This window comes from Xyrauchen texanus, chromosome 22 (genome assembly GCF_025860055.1).
Source record: "Xyrauchen texanus isolate HMW12.3.18 chromosome 22, RBS_HiC_50CHRs, whole genome shotgun sequence".
Taxonomy (NCBI): domain Eukaryota; kingdom Metazoa; phylum Chordata; class Actinopteri; order Cypriniformes; family Catostomidae; genus Xyrauchen; species Xyrauchen texanus.
In genome coordinates this window covers 43,751,038-43,767,000 of record NC_068297.1, presented here as the reverse complement: position 1 = coordinate 43,767,000, position 15,963 = coordinate 43,751,038, and the positions used below count along the sequence as shown (strand labels likewise).

Genomic DNA, 15,963 nt, shown 5'->3' with positions numbered 1-15,963 from the left:
ATGAGGTGTCACTAATGTTCCCCTTTAACGAAATACTTTCTGGGGGTAGTCTGAATGGGGTCTTAGGATCATTTTGGGATTTTCCCTTAAAAAAGCCTGCTACCCACATATCGCTAGGGCCATCTGGGGGGTGTTAGATTAGGCAAATATAGGATTTAGTTTGTAATAAAGAAAAAATTGTGTGCACGAAATTCCCTAAATTTTTCTTAGGATCCTTTTCTTTGAAAAATAAAAAGCCTAGTTGCCACATGTCGCTAAGGCCATCTGGGGGGCACAAATAGGCACAGACAGGAGATTCTTCTTAGAACAAGGATAGACTGGAGGGAAGGTTAGTAAGAGGTTCTCAAATAAAAGTTTTAACCTAAATAGCCGAAGGTCGCAGAGGTCATCTGGGGGGCACAAATAGGCATAGGACTGGAACTTTTTTTTAGAATAGGGTCAGAATGGAGGAAGTTGAACTAGGATGTTTTTGAATCGTGATATTCTTAAAACCTAGATGCCAAAAGTCGCAAAGGCCATTTGGGTGGCACGAATAGGCATAGGTAGGAACTCCTCTTTTTTGTAAATTAGGCAAAGGTCAATTGGTTCACCAGAAACATGTGCCAGCCAGTGCCTTTCTTCGAGTCCCCTAAACAAACTGTAGCAGTCTGGGAAGACTATTATGGGGGGGCTGTTGTCCCTAAAAACTAACCCTAACCCTAACCAGACGTCCGGGTTGACTTATTTCAATCAGAATAGAAAGTAGCCATATATTGTATTACCCTTATAACTGCCTAGCAACCAGATGGGGTTACCCTAGCAACCAAGCTACAAATTAAATATCTTTGCACTAGAAAATTGTATTAGGGTTAGGGTTAACCCTAACCCTAACCCACCTTGGTAACTGCCTAGCAACCATATGGGTTACCCTAGCAACCAAGTAACAAATCACATATATCTAAACCAGAAAACTGTAGAGACTTCTGGGTTAATATATTTCAATGAGGATGGCAAGGAGACTTGATAAGTGTCGCTATAGTAACTGCTTAGCAACCAGATGGGGTTACCCTAGCAACTGAGTAACAAATCATATATCTCTACACCAGAAAATCGTAGAGACTTCCAGGTTGACTTATTTCACTCAGGATGGAAAGTAGCCTTGATAAGTATCACCCAGGTAACTGCCTAGCAACCAGATGGGGTTATCCTAGCAACCAAGTAACAAAATACATAGCTTTGCAACAGTAAATCATAGAGAATTCCGTGTTGACTTATTTCACTCAGGATGGAAAGTAGCCATAAATAGTATCACCCTGGTAACAGCCTAGCAACCAGATGGGAATACCCTAGCAACCAAACTACAAATCACATATCTCTGCATCAGAAACTTTTAGAGAATGCAGAGTTGACGTATTTCACTCAGGATGGCAAGGACAATTGTTGGCTGTCACCTTGGTAACTGCCTAGCAACCAGATGGGTATAACCTAGCAAACAAGTAACAAATCACATATTTCTGAACCAGGATATTTTAGAGAATTCTGGGTCAACTTATTTCACTCAGGATGGCAAGGAGCATTGTTGGATGTCACCTTGGTAACTGCCAAGCAACCATATGGGTTACCCTAGCAACCAAGTAACTAATAACATACATCTAAACCAGAAAATTGTAGAGACTTCTGGGTTAATTTATTTCAATGAGGATGGCAAGGAGACTTGATAAGTGTCACTATAGTAACTGCTTAGCAACCAGATGGGGTTACCCTAGCAACTGAGTAACAAATCATATATCTCTACACCAGAAAATCGTAGAGACTTCCAGGTTGACTAATTTCACTCAGGATGGAAAGTAGCCTTGATAAGTATCACCCAGGTAACTGCCTAGCAACCAGATGGGGTTATCCTAGCAAACAAGTAACAAAATACATAGCTTTGCAACAGTAAATTGTAGAGAATTCCGTGTTGAATTATTTCACTCAGGATGGAAAGTAGCCATAAATAGTATCATCCTGGTAACAGCCTAGCAACCAGATGGGGTTACCCTAGCAACCAAACTACAAATCACATCTCTGCATCAGAAACTTTTAGAGAATGCAGAGTTTACGTATTTCACTCAGGATGGCAAGGAGCATTGTTGGCTGTCACCTTGGTAACTGCCTAGCAACCAGATGGGTTTAACCTAAGAAACAAGTAAGAAATCAAAATATCTCTGCAATAGATAACTCTAGAGAATTCAGGATTGACTTATTTCAATCAGGATGGCAAGGAGAATTGTTGGCTGTCACCTTGGTAACTGCCTAGCAACCAGATGGGTATAACCTAGCAAACAAGTAACAAATCACATATCTCTGAACCAGGATATTTTTGAGAATTCTGGGTCGACTTATTTCATTCAGGATGGCAAGGAGCATTGTTGGCTGTCACCTTAGTAACTGCTTAGCAACCAGATGGGTTACCCTAGCAACCAAGTAACAAATCGCATATCTCTGCACTAAAAATTCGTAGAGACTTCCAGGTTGACTTATTTCACTCAGGATGGAAAGTAGTCTTGATAAGTATCACCAAGGTAACTGCCTAGCAAGCAGATGGTCCTTGGTAACTGGCTAGAAACCAGATGGGATTACCCTAGCAACAAAGTAACAAATCAAATATATCTGAACCAGAAAATCGTAGAGAATTCCGGATTGACGTATTTCACTCAGGATGGCAAGGAGCATTGTTGGCTTTCACCTTGGTAACTGCCTAGCAACCAGATGGGGTTACCCTAGCAACCAAGTAACAAATCACATATCTCTGCACTAGAAATTTGTAGTGACTTCCTGGTTGACTTATTTCACTCAGGATAGAAAGTAGCCTGCTAGGTATCACCCAGGTAACTGACTAGCAACCAGATGGGATTTTCCTAGCAACCAAGTAACAAATCACATATATCTGCACGAGAAAATCGTAGAGACTTCTGGGTTGACTCATTTCACTCAGGATGGAAAGTAGCCTTGATTAGTATCACCATGGTAACTGCCTAGCAACCACATGGGGTTACCCTAATAACCAAGTAAGAAATAAACATACATCTGCAATAGAAAAGTCTAGAGAATTCCAGGTTGACTTATTTCACTCATGATGGAAAGTAGCCTTGATAAGTAGAACCCGGGTAACTGTCTAGCAAGCGGATGGTACTTTGTAACTGGCTAGAAACCAGATGGGATTACCCTAGCAACAAAGTAACAAATCACATATCTCTGCACCAGAAAATTATAGAGACTTCCAGGTTGACTTATTTCACTCAGGATAGAAAGTAGCCTTGACAAGTATAACCCTGGTAACTGCCTATAAACCAGATGCGTTTACTCTTGCAACCAAGTAACAAATCACATATCTCTAAACTAGAAAATCGTAGAGACTTCTGAGTTGACATATTTCACTCAGGATGGCAAGGAGCATTGTTAGCTTTAACATTGGTAACTGCCTAGCAACCAGATGGGGTAACCATAGCAACCAAGTAACAAATCATATATCTCTGCTCGAGAAAATCGTAGAGACTTCTGGGTTGACTTATTTCACTCAGGATGGCAAGGAGCCTTTTGTGTTTCACCTTGGTAACTGCTTAGCAACCATATGGGTTTACCCTAGTGACCAAGTATCAAATCACATATATTTGCACCAGAAAATCGTACAGACATCTGGGTTGACTTATTTTACTCAGGATGGCAAGGAGCCTTTTGTGTTTCACCTTGTTAAGTGCCTAGCAACCAGACAATGTTACCCTAGCAACCAAGTAACAAATCTTAGGTCTCTGCACCAGAAAATCATGGAGATTCCAGTTAGACTTTTTTTTACTCAGAATGTCAAGGAGCCTTGATAAGTATCTCCCTGGTAACTGCTTAGTAACCAGATGGGGTTACCCTTGCAACCAAATTGCAATTCACAGATCTCTGCACCAGAACAACATAAAGACTTCTGATTTTGTTCATAGGACTCAGGGTAGTAAGGAGTCTTTTGAGTATCACCTTGGTAACTTCCTAGCAACCAAATGAGCGAGCTATCTATCTATCTATCTATCTATCTATCTAATCTATCTATCTGATAGACTCTATGGTCTTATAATCTTTAAACTTTGACTTATTAAAACTACTATTTAAACTTATAACTACTTCAAACTTCAAGCTTTTACAACTACTTCAAACTTTCAGGCTACGCTTTCTCAAGCCAACGCCAAAGCTTTTCTTGACAACATTTTTAATCTAGTTTGGATTCATATTTAACAGGCAGCCAATGCAACAATTACAAAATATGATCACATTGCTTGTTACTAGTCAGCACACTGGCTGCTGAATTTTTAACCTATTGAAGTTTATTTATTAAACTCGCAGGACTTCCTCCCAGTAATGCATAACAAAAATCTAGGCTTGAGGTCATGAATGCATGAATTAGTTTTTCAGTATTAGCAACATATATCATTTGTCATAACTTAGAGGTGGGAAAATGCTGTTCTAGATACATTGGAAATTAGATTTTCAAAGGACAGTTTGGTATCAAATATAACACCTATAATATAACACTTTTAGCATCTTATTTTTTAGAGGATTTTGTCCCAATAATTAGAACCTCTGTTTTGTTGGAATTGAGTACAAGGAAATTTCTGGCCATCCAATCTTTGATTTCTTTGATGAAAAACTCTAGATTTTGAAAATAGATTTTTCTTTGGATTTTAAGCTCTTTATTCGAAACCAGGGGTTAATCAATAAACCCTACAATAACTAAGCAATGAAGATGCCCAAAAGAACATTGTACTTTGATAATCCCACAGCTTTGCTGAGTCACTGAGCACATAAAGGGGTCCTGCGAGTCAAGACCAAGAGTCCACCTGACACTGTTTAAACAGGCAACTGAGGTCAGTACACTGACAAGGCCTGTCTAAAGCTTTCCTAGGTCTTTATTCAACTGGACAAGGTAATCTGGGCTGTGAATCTGTTAAATAAAAAAATGGAAAGTGATGGAATATTACATTTAGATGTGTGTGTTGATGAGCACACCCCTCGGCCTGGGATTACAAAACTTCTGACAAACCTCAGGCCACAGTGGAAACCAGAAGATATTCAGATCAAGGCAAGTAGATTATAATTTAATATATAAATTGCATTGTTTGAATATTGAGTGCAATTTGACAGCTATACCTGCACCACACAGAAGTATATTTACATGCTGTCATTGAGACGGACATGTCTATGTCTATACACTTCAAAAGTTATGTGCTTAAAATAATTGCAAAAACAGGCCAATAAATATATACATTATATATATATGTGTGTGTGTGTGTGTGTGTGTGTGTGTGTGTGTGTGTGTGTGTGTGTGTGTGTGTTTGTTTGTTTTTTTAATTCAGAAGCATGTGATTTTCAGAGTTTCAAAGCATAACCTATAAATTAATTTCCCAAAATAAATTGTGAGAAGTTAAAATTCTCAAAGAATCATGCTCACTGTTTTACTATGAAATCAACAAAAACATCAACATAGCAGCATAGTTAATCTTTATATGTGTTTATACACAACTCTCTGGAATATTTAATTGTGATAAGTCAATAGTGGCATTCTGCAGTCAAATGTTTGTATATAATTAATTGCCATTTTACAGTTACACAGAAAAACAGTCGCCAGGTACAACAGTAAGTTATATATTCTTAGTTTCAGGCTTTCTTTTTCTCATGTAATAAAATAATTTTTAATCAATATTTTATGTCCTTTTTTATTTATTTGGTATGCCAGATAATACAGTCAACCTCGAATAAGCATAGGGATCCTGATCACCTTGTCTATTTTTTGTATTTTTTTCGGGCATAAATGACCAGCTCCACTGTACAGAATAAATGACTATGTTTGGCCACATTTACGTGCTCCCTCATAATGTGATTATAATGCATTAAAACATCACATTCCTCAGCAAATAATCAAAGTACTACCAAGTATCATGTAAACAGGATTGAAGTGGTTGGCCCAAATCATGTAAATATCTTAATCTAATCATTCCTTATACTCTGATTATTGCAATAATCAGAGTATTGGTGCACATGTAAAAGTAGCCATTCTTGTGGCACAAACCCATTGCTTTTTTTTATCTTAAAACTGTATGTTCCAATTTGCCATTTGGAATCCACTCCTTGATCTTCACTTAAAGAGAGTGGTGGAAAAATTGTTACATTTCCATACTTAAGTAGAAGTACAGATACTACACAAATGTATTACTTAAGTAAAATTCATCCATTAAAATTCAATGAAAGTATCAAGAAGTAAAAATACTTTTAAACGTTTGTAGTTAATATTTTAAAGAGGACAAATTTAGGAGAGCTTCATATGCATGAATCATTCAAATGAACCGATTTCCTGAAATGAATCGGACTTTCTATATATTCATTTGAAAGAGCTGTTTTGAACATGTTTGATCAGTCTTCTTGAGTGTGATCATATGGGGGAAAGCGTCAGAAAATTTTTAAAATTCAGGGACATTTTGTGAATGGAATGAATTTTTTGCTTGACAGATGGCCAGAAAAGGGACAATGTCATGAAAATATGGATGGGGGGCAACTCGACATTAGTGCTCTTTAAAGCACAAGCAGACATACACATGTTAGAGTTTGAAAGCAGCCAACAAACGGTGCGGTCTAAATTGAGTCAAGATTCTGTGCTACCAGTCTTGTATAAAGAACCAAAACACAAAGCACCCAGTTTTCCATTAATTGTCATTCATGAGTAAAGCAAAATCATAGTAGAAAACACCTACTGTAATTATTTCACAGCATCTTAGAAGAGTCCTTAATTGTTTCTGTGTTCTGCACATTCTGTTGATTATATACCATGATGAATAAATTTAGACTGTCAGGTTTGTACACAGCTAGGGTAAATTATATCTGTGCTTTTGGAAGCGGGTTTAGTTCAGCGATGACCCATAACATTAGTAAGTTTGTGCATGTGTCTGAGAATTAACATGTGTATGAGTGGCCAGGTTTGTATAACATATGCCTTTTCTGATGTTGTGTTAGAAATTATTACCAAAAGCTCTTATAGCAAACATAACGGCCCCAAATTCATGTCAATAAGTGAGAATGTTTTTGTTTATCTGATCACTCTGTGAACATAAACTTCTATTTTTCTTGTGTTAATTACAGAATACACATTTATATATTGCATCATTGTTGTCTTTAGCCTTACATTTGCATGCTTTTAAGTTACCATTTGTTACCACTGTCACTAGTTGCATATTTAATAATTGTAGTGGTGGTGGCGTAATTTTTTTTACGCTAAAGCACATATCTGTTAATCAGAAGGACGTTGGTTCGATCCCCATTGTGTCCTTGAGCATGGCACATATCTGTTAATCAGAAAGATGCTGGTTCGATCCCCATTGTCTCCTTGAGCAAGGCACTTAACTCCAAGTTGCTCTGTCGGGATTCAATATGATCCTGCCAAATTTGTTTTAAAATATGCTGTGTGGATACTGTTGTTGTCAAAAGCTTAAAATTTTACTTGAAAAGATGCTAAGAACATTGTAGGTCCTTGTATCTACTGGGGAATGGAGAAGTTACTGTGGTGGAGATAACACAAAGGGACTGAAATACAGCTATACAAAAATAAAAGGAAAGATGATAAATTTAATAAAGTATAAATAAAAAAATAATCAGGGCTGTCAATTGCTTAAGATATTTAATTCCAATTTATTACACATTGTTTGTACTTATCATATTAAAGACCTAATTTCCAAGACTTAAAAAATAGGCCTGTTGATAATTATTAGGTTTGGCAATATGTATGACACTCAAAGATAGATTTCTTTTTTTTTCTCCCCAATTTGGAATGTCCAATTCACAATGTGCTCTAAGTCCTCATGGTGGCATAGTGACTCGCCTCAATTCAGATGGTGGAGGGCAAAACCCAGTTGCCTCCGTGTCTGAGATCATCAATCCGCACATCTTATCACATGGCTTGTTGATCGCGTTACCTTGGAGACATAGCATGTGTGGAGACACCACGCACCCCACCGAGAGCGAGAACCCCATTATAGCGACCACAAGGAGGTTACCCCATGTGAATCTACACTCCCTAGCAACGGGGCCAATTTGGTTGACCTGGTTTGACCTGGCTGGAGTCACTCAGCACGCCCTGGATTTGAACTCATGACTCCAGGTGTGGTAAACAGTGTCAATACTTGCTGAGCTACCCAGGCCCCCATAAGGTAGATTTCTACATGTTCTTTACTCGCCTCACTCTCACAGTTAAACAACAGATTCTATACTCAAACTACATAAAATAAAACAGTAAATGCACAAACCTTCAATATTTCAATAATAAAACAATGAGTGCATTTACATTCTTACAGCTGGATTCCATCATCCTGCAATTCTGACGCACACAGTACAATTTGTTTCTCGCTGGGGTTAGCCACCTCCGCCCTTGTGACAGTTTTAACCTCAACAACACTGTCTGTTTTAGCTACTTTTCAGATAAGCACAAGGATACAGGGGTAGTGCAAGGCCAATCTTGTCTTCAGAAATGCAGGGTTAGTGAGTTTAGTCAGAAAAAACATACGAGAATACGTTTAATAAGTAAGCGTTTTACAGAACACACACACACTATTAAAATTTCATCTTCAAATGCAGTATCCTCATGGAATGCTGGTACCCAAACTGGAATTGGATTCAAATCAGCCTTTTTCAGAATCATATGGATCATTATCAGGCACCTTTATCTATTGGCCGCCTAAAGAGGCAGTTAATCTTTTTACCATATTTTGAGGCAAGGGTATGATACAACATGATGAAGCAAGCAACATCATTATCACAACATCAAACTCTGTCCATTATCACAACATCAAACTCTGTCCCTAATCTAATCAATGCAGCCTTCCAATCTGATGAGAATATCCATGACAGCCAACAGGCTGGATCTGGCCCAGGGCCAGTGTTTTGCGCATGTTTATCCAGTAGTTCTTTTAGAATCTCCAATGCTTTTGTCAAATTTCCATCATGCCCAGTGTTCATGGGTATGTACATGCAGCACTGGCCACCATTTACTGTTCAGACCCCTTCATCAGGTGTTCACGTGGGCTCTAAGATTAACCTGTTTTGCATTGTCATTAATGATGTTGCGTGTAATTGCTGTTTTATGGCATCTAGAGCTGCAATAGTATAGTTCATATGTCAAGTCATTTTTATTTTTAGAGCGCCTTTCGCAACACGCATCGTTTGAAAGCAGCTTTACAGTAAATCATGCATTAAGAGAAAATTAAACTGTAATATCCATAAAGTTTTAGAGTCATCATTGTGTAGTTTGATTAAATATGACTGTGAATTGGGTTTCTAAATACAATTATTATTTAATTACATATTTTTATGCACAATGCAGTCTTCTCTAGCACCCTTGATATTGTCACCCCACTTCGATTAAAGAAAATTAAAGAAATAAGCCCTGCACCATGGTACAATGATCACACTCATGCTCTCAAGAGAGCAGCTCGAAAAATGGAGCGCATGTGGAAAAATATTAGTATTTAATAGTAATTAGTAATAAAGTATTTCATGGTGCATGGAAGGATAGTGTCTGTAGCTACAAAGCTGCCAGGTCAGCATATTTTCGTAAACTCATAGAAAATAACCACAACAATCTTAGATGTTTATTCAGTACTGTGGCTAAATTGGTTAGGAATAAAGCCTCAACAGAACCAGATATTACGTTGCAGCACAAGAGTAATTATTTCATGAATTTCTTTACAGATAAAATTTTAATAATCAGAAATTAAATTGGAATTATGCAATCATCTGTCATAGCACTTCAGAAAACAGTGTCTAATAATTTTCCTCATGTGCAACTTCAATCCTTCGCTATCATAGGTCATGAAGAGCTAACAAAACTTATCGAAACATCAAAAGCCACAACATGTTTGTTAGATCCTATACCAACTAAGCTCTTAAAAGAGGTATCTCCTGTAATCTCAGAACCTCTTCTTAATATCATTAACTCCTCATTAGGCCTCATCACAGTACAGAGACTGCACTTATCAGAGTTACAAATGACTTGCTCTTTTCATCTGATCGTGGCTGCATTTCTCTTCTAGTGCTTTTAGATCTAAGTGCTGCATTCGACATGATAGATCACGACATTCTCTTGAATAGGCTGGAGAATTATGTTGGAATTTGTGGAGTTGCATTAGACAAAGTGGTAGCGGTCTGCTAAATATGAGCTAAACCATGCTATGTAAATGAGGAATTGTCAAACCAAACAAAAGTAAAATATGGAGTGCCACAGGGATCAATTTTAGGGCCTCTGCTTTTCTCCATGTATATGCTTCCCCTGGGAGATATTATCAGGAATCGTGGAATAAGTTTCCACTGCTATACTGACGATACACAACTTTATATTTCTTCAAAACCTGATGAGATTTCACAATTCTCCAAATTAGCAGAGTGTATCAATGAAATAAAAGATTGGAACTCTAAAAATAAGCCGCTAAAATATAATTTGACTCTAGATGTATGTACTGTTACATCATCTTCAACAGCGAAGAACTTCCAATTTGATACAATCTGTCCTTTGAAAATCAAATTACAAATGTTTGTAGAACAGCACTCTTCCACCTAAGAAATATTGCTAAATTAAGGCATATGCTCTCTGTTGCTGATGCCGAAAAACTAATTAATGCATTCATGACCTCAAGACTAAATTATTGTAATGCATTACTGGGAGGATGTCCAGCAAGATCAATAAATAAACTTCAATTGGTTCAAAATGCAGCAGCCAGAGTGATAACAAGAGCCAAGAAATATGATCATATTAGCCCCATTTTATCATCGTTACATTGGCTACCTGTTAAATTCTGTATTCATTTTAAAATTCTGTTAACTACATACAAGGCTTTTAATGGTCTAGCTCCGCAGTACTTAAGTGATCTTCTACCATGCTATATTCTATCACGTTCATTAAGATCGCAAAATTCTGGCATGTTAATATTTCCTAGAATATCAAAATCCACAAAAGGAGGTAGATCATTTTCATATTTGGCTCCTAAACTATGGAATAGTCTCCCAAACACTTATAACAGTCCCAGCTTCTTTGCACTGGTCAAGCTACATTTCCAAAGGGGGTCCCCTTGTTTGCAATGCTCAATTGGTCTCAGTTGAAAGAAGATATAAAATAAACTCTTATACAAATGAGGGGAAGGTTACTTTCTTCATATATTCAAAGCTTTACTTCTTCCTTATACAAATACCCAAAATACCACAGTACATACACCTGTATACAGAGACAGAATTCGTTTATGAGCCAGTCTATACATATGGGTGTAACAAAATGTCCAACACAGTCCTCTGCAGTTCCCGAACCCCAACAGTTCTGGAAATGAAAGAAACCAGTCTTATCGGTAGTCCTACCGTACATGCAAAGGTGAATAGAGATGAATTAGAAAGTTGTCCAATGCTTAGTTGTTTGGAGAGTCGTAAGGTTTCCCCAGCAAATTATTCAGAGAAGTACTTCAGCAGTATAAGCAGGGGTCAGGTCATAAACACTTAACCGTATCCATAGTGGATGAGCAAGAGCTACATCCTGAACAAACTCTACTGCTTCCTGTTATATCTCATAGAATGTGCCCTCTTGTATCCCCCTAGTGGCTAGGAAACAAATAATACCCAAAATTAGAATAAAATAAACCCTGTGACAGGCGGTGACTGTTGCACACTGTTCGAGATGCAGACACACTCTCTCAGTTTAAGTCTAGACTAAAGACTGATCTATTTAGCCAGACATACACCTAATTTATCCTCCAACCCACAATTAGGCTGCTTTAGTTGGGTCTGCCGGAACCAGAAACCGTGATCATGATCTCTAACTCTGCAATAAATTTAATGGCATCTAATCTTACATCTTTTTATTTGTTTCCCTGTCTCAACCTCGGGACTCCTATCCTGAGGTGACCAGAACCGGCTGGATCCAGCACCATTCCTGCTTCATGTTGGACTCCACTGCTACATGTCGCTGAATGATGATGACTAAATGCAGCCGGTGCCAGCCATATATATCACTTCAGTCTATTATGATGGACTTCAGAGGATGAACTGATGCCAACTCCAACCTGCATCACCTCGGTCTATTGATGGACTACGATCTAGAAATGGAATGCATAGACTAACTATTGCCAACAAAAGCCTTCATCAGCCAATTAACAAGGACAATTGCATCTATGTGAACTTCTGCAATTAATCAAGATGGACTTCAAAGACTGTGGTCATTAATCTTACAGTTCAAACACAATCGATGTTTAAACACTGACCCTTAACCCTTACTTAGTTTAATAATTTTAAACCATGATTTTAACTATACATAATAATATTTACATTACATTCATAATGTTAGCCAGAGGGGAACTGGCCCCCACAGTGAGTCTGGTTTCTCCCAAGGTTATTTTTCTCCATTAATCTTATGGAGTTTTGTGTTCCTTGCCACAGTCGCCTACAGCTTGCTCACTGGGGTTATTAATACAATTATTATTTAATTATTTTTAAACACGATTACGAATCGTATTTTATATAAATTACACAATGATGATTCATCGACTTTATAGACATTACAGTTTTATCGTCTGTTAATGCTGATCTTCTGTAAAGCTGCTTTGAAACGATGTGTGTTGTGAAAGGCGCTATACAAATAACTGACTTGACTCAATGAGCAAGCCGAAGGCGACTGTGACAAGGAACACAAAACTCTGAGAAAATGAGATGTTGGTTATTGGTGAAAAATAACCCTGGGAGAAACCAGGCTCACTGTGAGGCCAGTTCCTTCTTATTAACATCATGAATAGAATGCCAATATTACTGAATTATGTATAGTGCAAGTTATGGTTTAAAATAATTAAACTAAGTAAGTGTTAAGGGCCAGTGTTTAAACAAAGATTTTGTAAGAACTGTAAGATTAATGACTTATGTCTAGGAAGTCCATCCTGGATTAACTGCAGAAGTTCACATAGATACATTGTCCTTTGTTAGTTGGCTTATGAAGTCTTTTGTTGGCAATTTATTGATAATCTATGTATTCCATTTCAAGAGTGTAGTCCATCATTAGACCAAGTGGTTCAGTGAGGTGCTTCACAGTTTAACTGGCTGGTAACTTCAGTGAGATCCATCCTAAATCCAGGGTTCAGGCAATGGCATATGATGTATCCCATGTCTTATGGTTGGAGTTGGCATCAGTTCATCCTCTGAAGTCCATCGTAATAGACTGAAAAGATGTCTGGCAGGAACTTGTAATATTTAGTCATCATCACTCATTCAGACACGAAGCAGGAATGGAGCTGGATCTGGCCAGCTCTGGTGACCTAGGAATAGAAGTCCCAAGGTTGAGACTGTTGTCGATTCTGCCATCTCTGTGAAAAATCACTCTCAAAGACTTGGAGTTTTGATGCCAGAAGATAGACTTTATTATCAGAGATAACAAGCCGAGTTGTCCTGCAGATACAATGCTGAATCTGAGTTTGTACTCATTTAAGTACATATCATCTACCAAGGTGTGACTAATACATCCCATACATTTTGTTCGGACAAAACCGACTCAAACCTGAGATTGTAAAATTGTTGTTGCCTAACCCACTGCTCTGCATATGTCTGCTAGGGAGGTGCCCCTGGCCAGTGCCCATGAGGACGCAACACTTCTTGTTGAGTGTGCTCGGACCCTGTGAGTGTGCCGTCTACTGTGTCGTGGTGGGCCGCAATAGCTGCTACATGCACCTTCAAAATGGAGGGGGACAGTGATTTTTGTATGCTACCGTGGTGGTGCTGTCTGATCGGATCAAGACGTGTTTGACCTGAATTAGTTGGAGAAACCTCTGCGGGGCAAAAAGTACAGCCAACAACTCTAGGCAGTTTATGTGCCAGTGCAGGCCCCTTTCCAACGGCCCACAGCTGCATGCCCCAATTGCAGAGCTTTAAGTGCAGATCTTTATAAAGGCCTGGTGAACTTGCAGGAGGGCCATGGCATGCAGGGTGGAAGCGGCCTGTCCGGTGGCGCTGTAGGCTTTCGAGGTCAGTGAAAACGTCATCCTACAGAACGTGGCCACCCCACCAGGTGGAACGCAACCGCTCTGTCCACCTGGGGGACCGCCGTGTACCCATGGGCTGCTCCGCCATCGAGGGTTGTGAGAGCGGATGAGCGAGAGGCCTTGTGACGGGTGGAGAAGGGTGTGTGCGGCAGGTTCTAGTCCAGCCCAATGCTGACGGCGGCCCGGGATAGCATGTTGGACATTTGGGCATCAGCCTCAGACTAGGCGTGCTGGCCCGAAGGCGGCAGCCCAGTCGAGTCATCCGCATCAGACGCCGGACAGCTCTCCAATGCAGCGGCGAGCTCATCTGGCTCAAGAGGATAGATAGGCTGGCTGTGAGGCTAGCCGCTGTTGCCTTGTTCATGTTCTCGCAGTGAGAACATGAGCCATCCACAAACGCTGCCTCAGTGTGATCGCTGCCCAGACACACGAGACAGCGTCTCTGGCCATCAGGAGCGGAGAGCACACTACCGTATCCAGGAACTACACAGGGGTGGAAGGGCATCTTTATAAAGACGTGTCCTGAAATGGACGTTCAATGCCAGCTTTGTATTTGCTCTGTCCAACTGTGGCTCAGTTTGTAGAGTGGGTCAGCCACTAATTGCAGGATGGGTGGTTTGAATCCCGGCCCACATGACTCCACATGCCAAAGTGTCCTTTGGCAAGACACTGAACCCCAAGTTGCTCCCAATGGCAGGCTAGTGCCTTGCATGGCAGCTCTGCCGCCATTGGTGTATGAATGTGTGTATGAATGGGTGAAAGTGTCACAGTGTAAAGTGCTTCGAATACCGTTAATGTTAAAAAGGCACTATATAAGTGCAGACCATTTACAATTTACTTTTAGAGGAAATAACTCTTTTAGAGAAATGAACTATTTTAACTGCGCTGTCGAAGCCCCCAGGGGCAAAGTTGCACTGCCGTGCATAGAAGAGAGAAAGCCGCAGATATGCGCCAACAGATCCAACAGCAATCGCTCTCAGTGATGGAGGAACAGGGTGTGACTCGCAGCTCGCTGCATACACAACCAGTCGGCTCCAAAGAAAATTTCTGAATGAAACAGACGCATTTCCCTCCCTTTATACCTGTCTATCTACATCAACAACTAGATCTGATAGAAAATTTGAAAATTCACGAAGGAAATCAGAATAAGGCCTGAGTGACCTATATAATATAGCAAGGGCAAAAGACGATTGAAATTTTTTATTTATATCTGACAGTGTCACATTAAGCATTATTAGTTAAAAAAACGTATATCCTGTCCTCAGAGTAACACCAAAAACATAAATTCTAGCAACACCTCCTCCTCGACCCTTCAGACGAGGCTCATGTTTACAAAAATAATCTGAGGGAATAGATTCATTTACAATTAGTGCTTTGGTTGAAAGAGATCTAATGTTTAGTAACCCTACCTTTTTATGATGTTTATCTTAAAAAAAATTTTTTTCAAGTTTGACCTTAATCAAACTTTTTCCTAGATGATTTAGTGAGGGGTATGTGTTTGGTAGTTTGGGGAATGGTTGACCATCTCTGTATGATATTTAGGTGATCCAGTCTCTATGTGTTGTAGTTTATGTGACCTGGTATGATGTCTCAAGGCAGCTAGCAGATGTTTGGATTAACCAGTTTGCCTGCTTTCTGACCTGGGCTCCAGTTAGTGATGTACTATGACTATTAATACTATGAGCCAAAATACTAGAGATACAGACTCATTCCCTGGAGGAATGAGTCTGTATCTCTTTAGCAAGTCAGGTCTACCCCAAAAATTCCAATTGTCAATAAATCCTATGCTATTCTCTGGACACCATGCAAACATCCAGCCATTCAGTGACACTAATCTACTATAAACCTCACCAAAGAGTCACCAATAAGGGCACAAGGGCTCTTTCAACATGATTCAGTGAACAGTGGGTGCATCACT

General features: G+C 39.3%; 1 protein-coding gene across 3 annotated transcripts in view; it reads left to right on the top strand.

Annotated features, from left to right (window-relative positions):
- The first annotated feature begins 4,796 nt into the window (after positions 1-4,796).
- zgc:113516 (uncharacterized protein LOC541449 homolog) overlaps positions 4,797-15,963 on the top strand; it is a 230,183-nt gene continuing 219,016 nt past the window's right edge. For 2 of the 3 annotated variants that reach the window (XM_052153177.1, XM_052153178.1), the window contains exon 1: positions 4,797-5,083. In XM_052153177.1, the coding sequence (XP_052009137.1) occupies positions 4,961-5,083 (123 nt within the window). In that variant the 5' untranslated portion in view covers positions 4,797-4,960. The remainder of the gene's footprint in view (positions 5,084-15,963) is intronic. The other variant, XM_052153180.1, reaches the window with a different exon arrangement.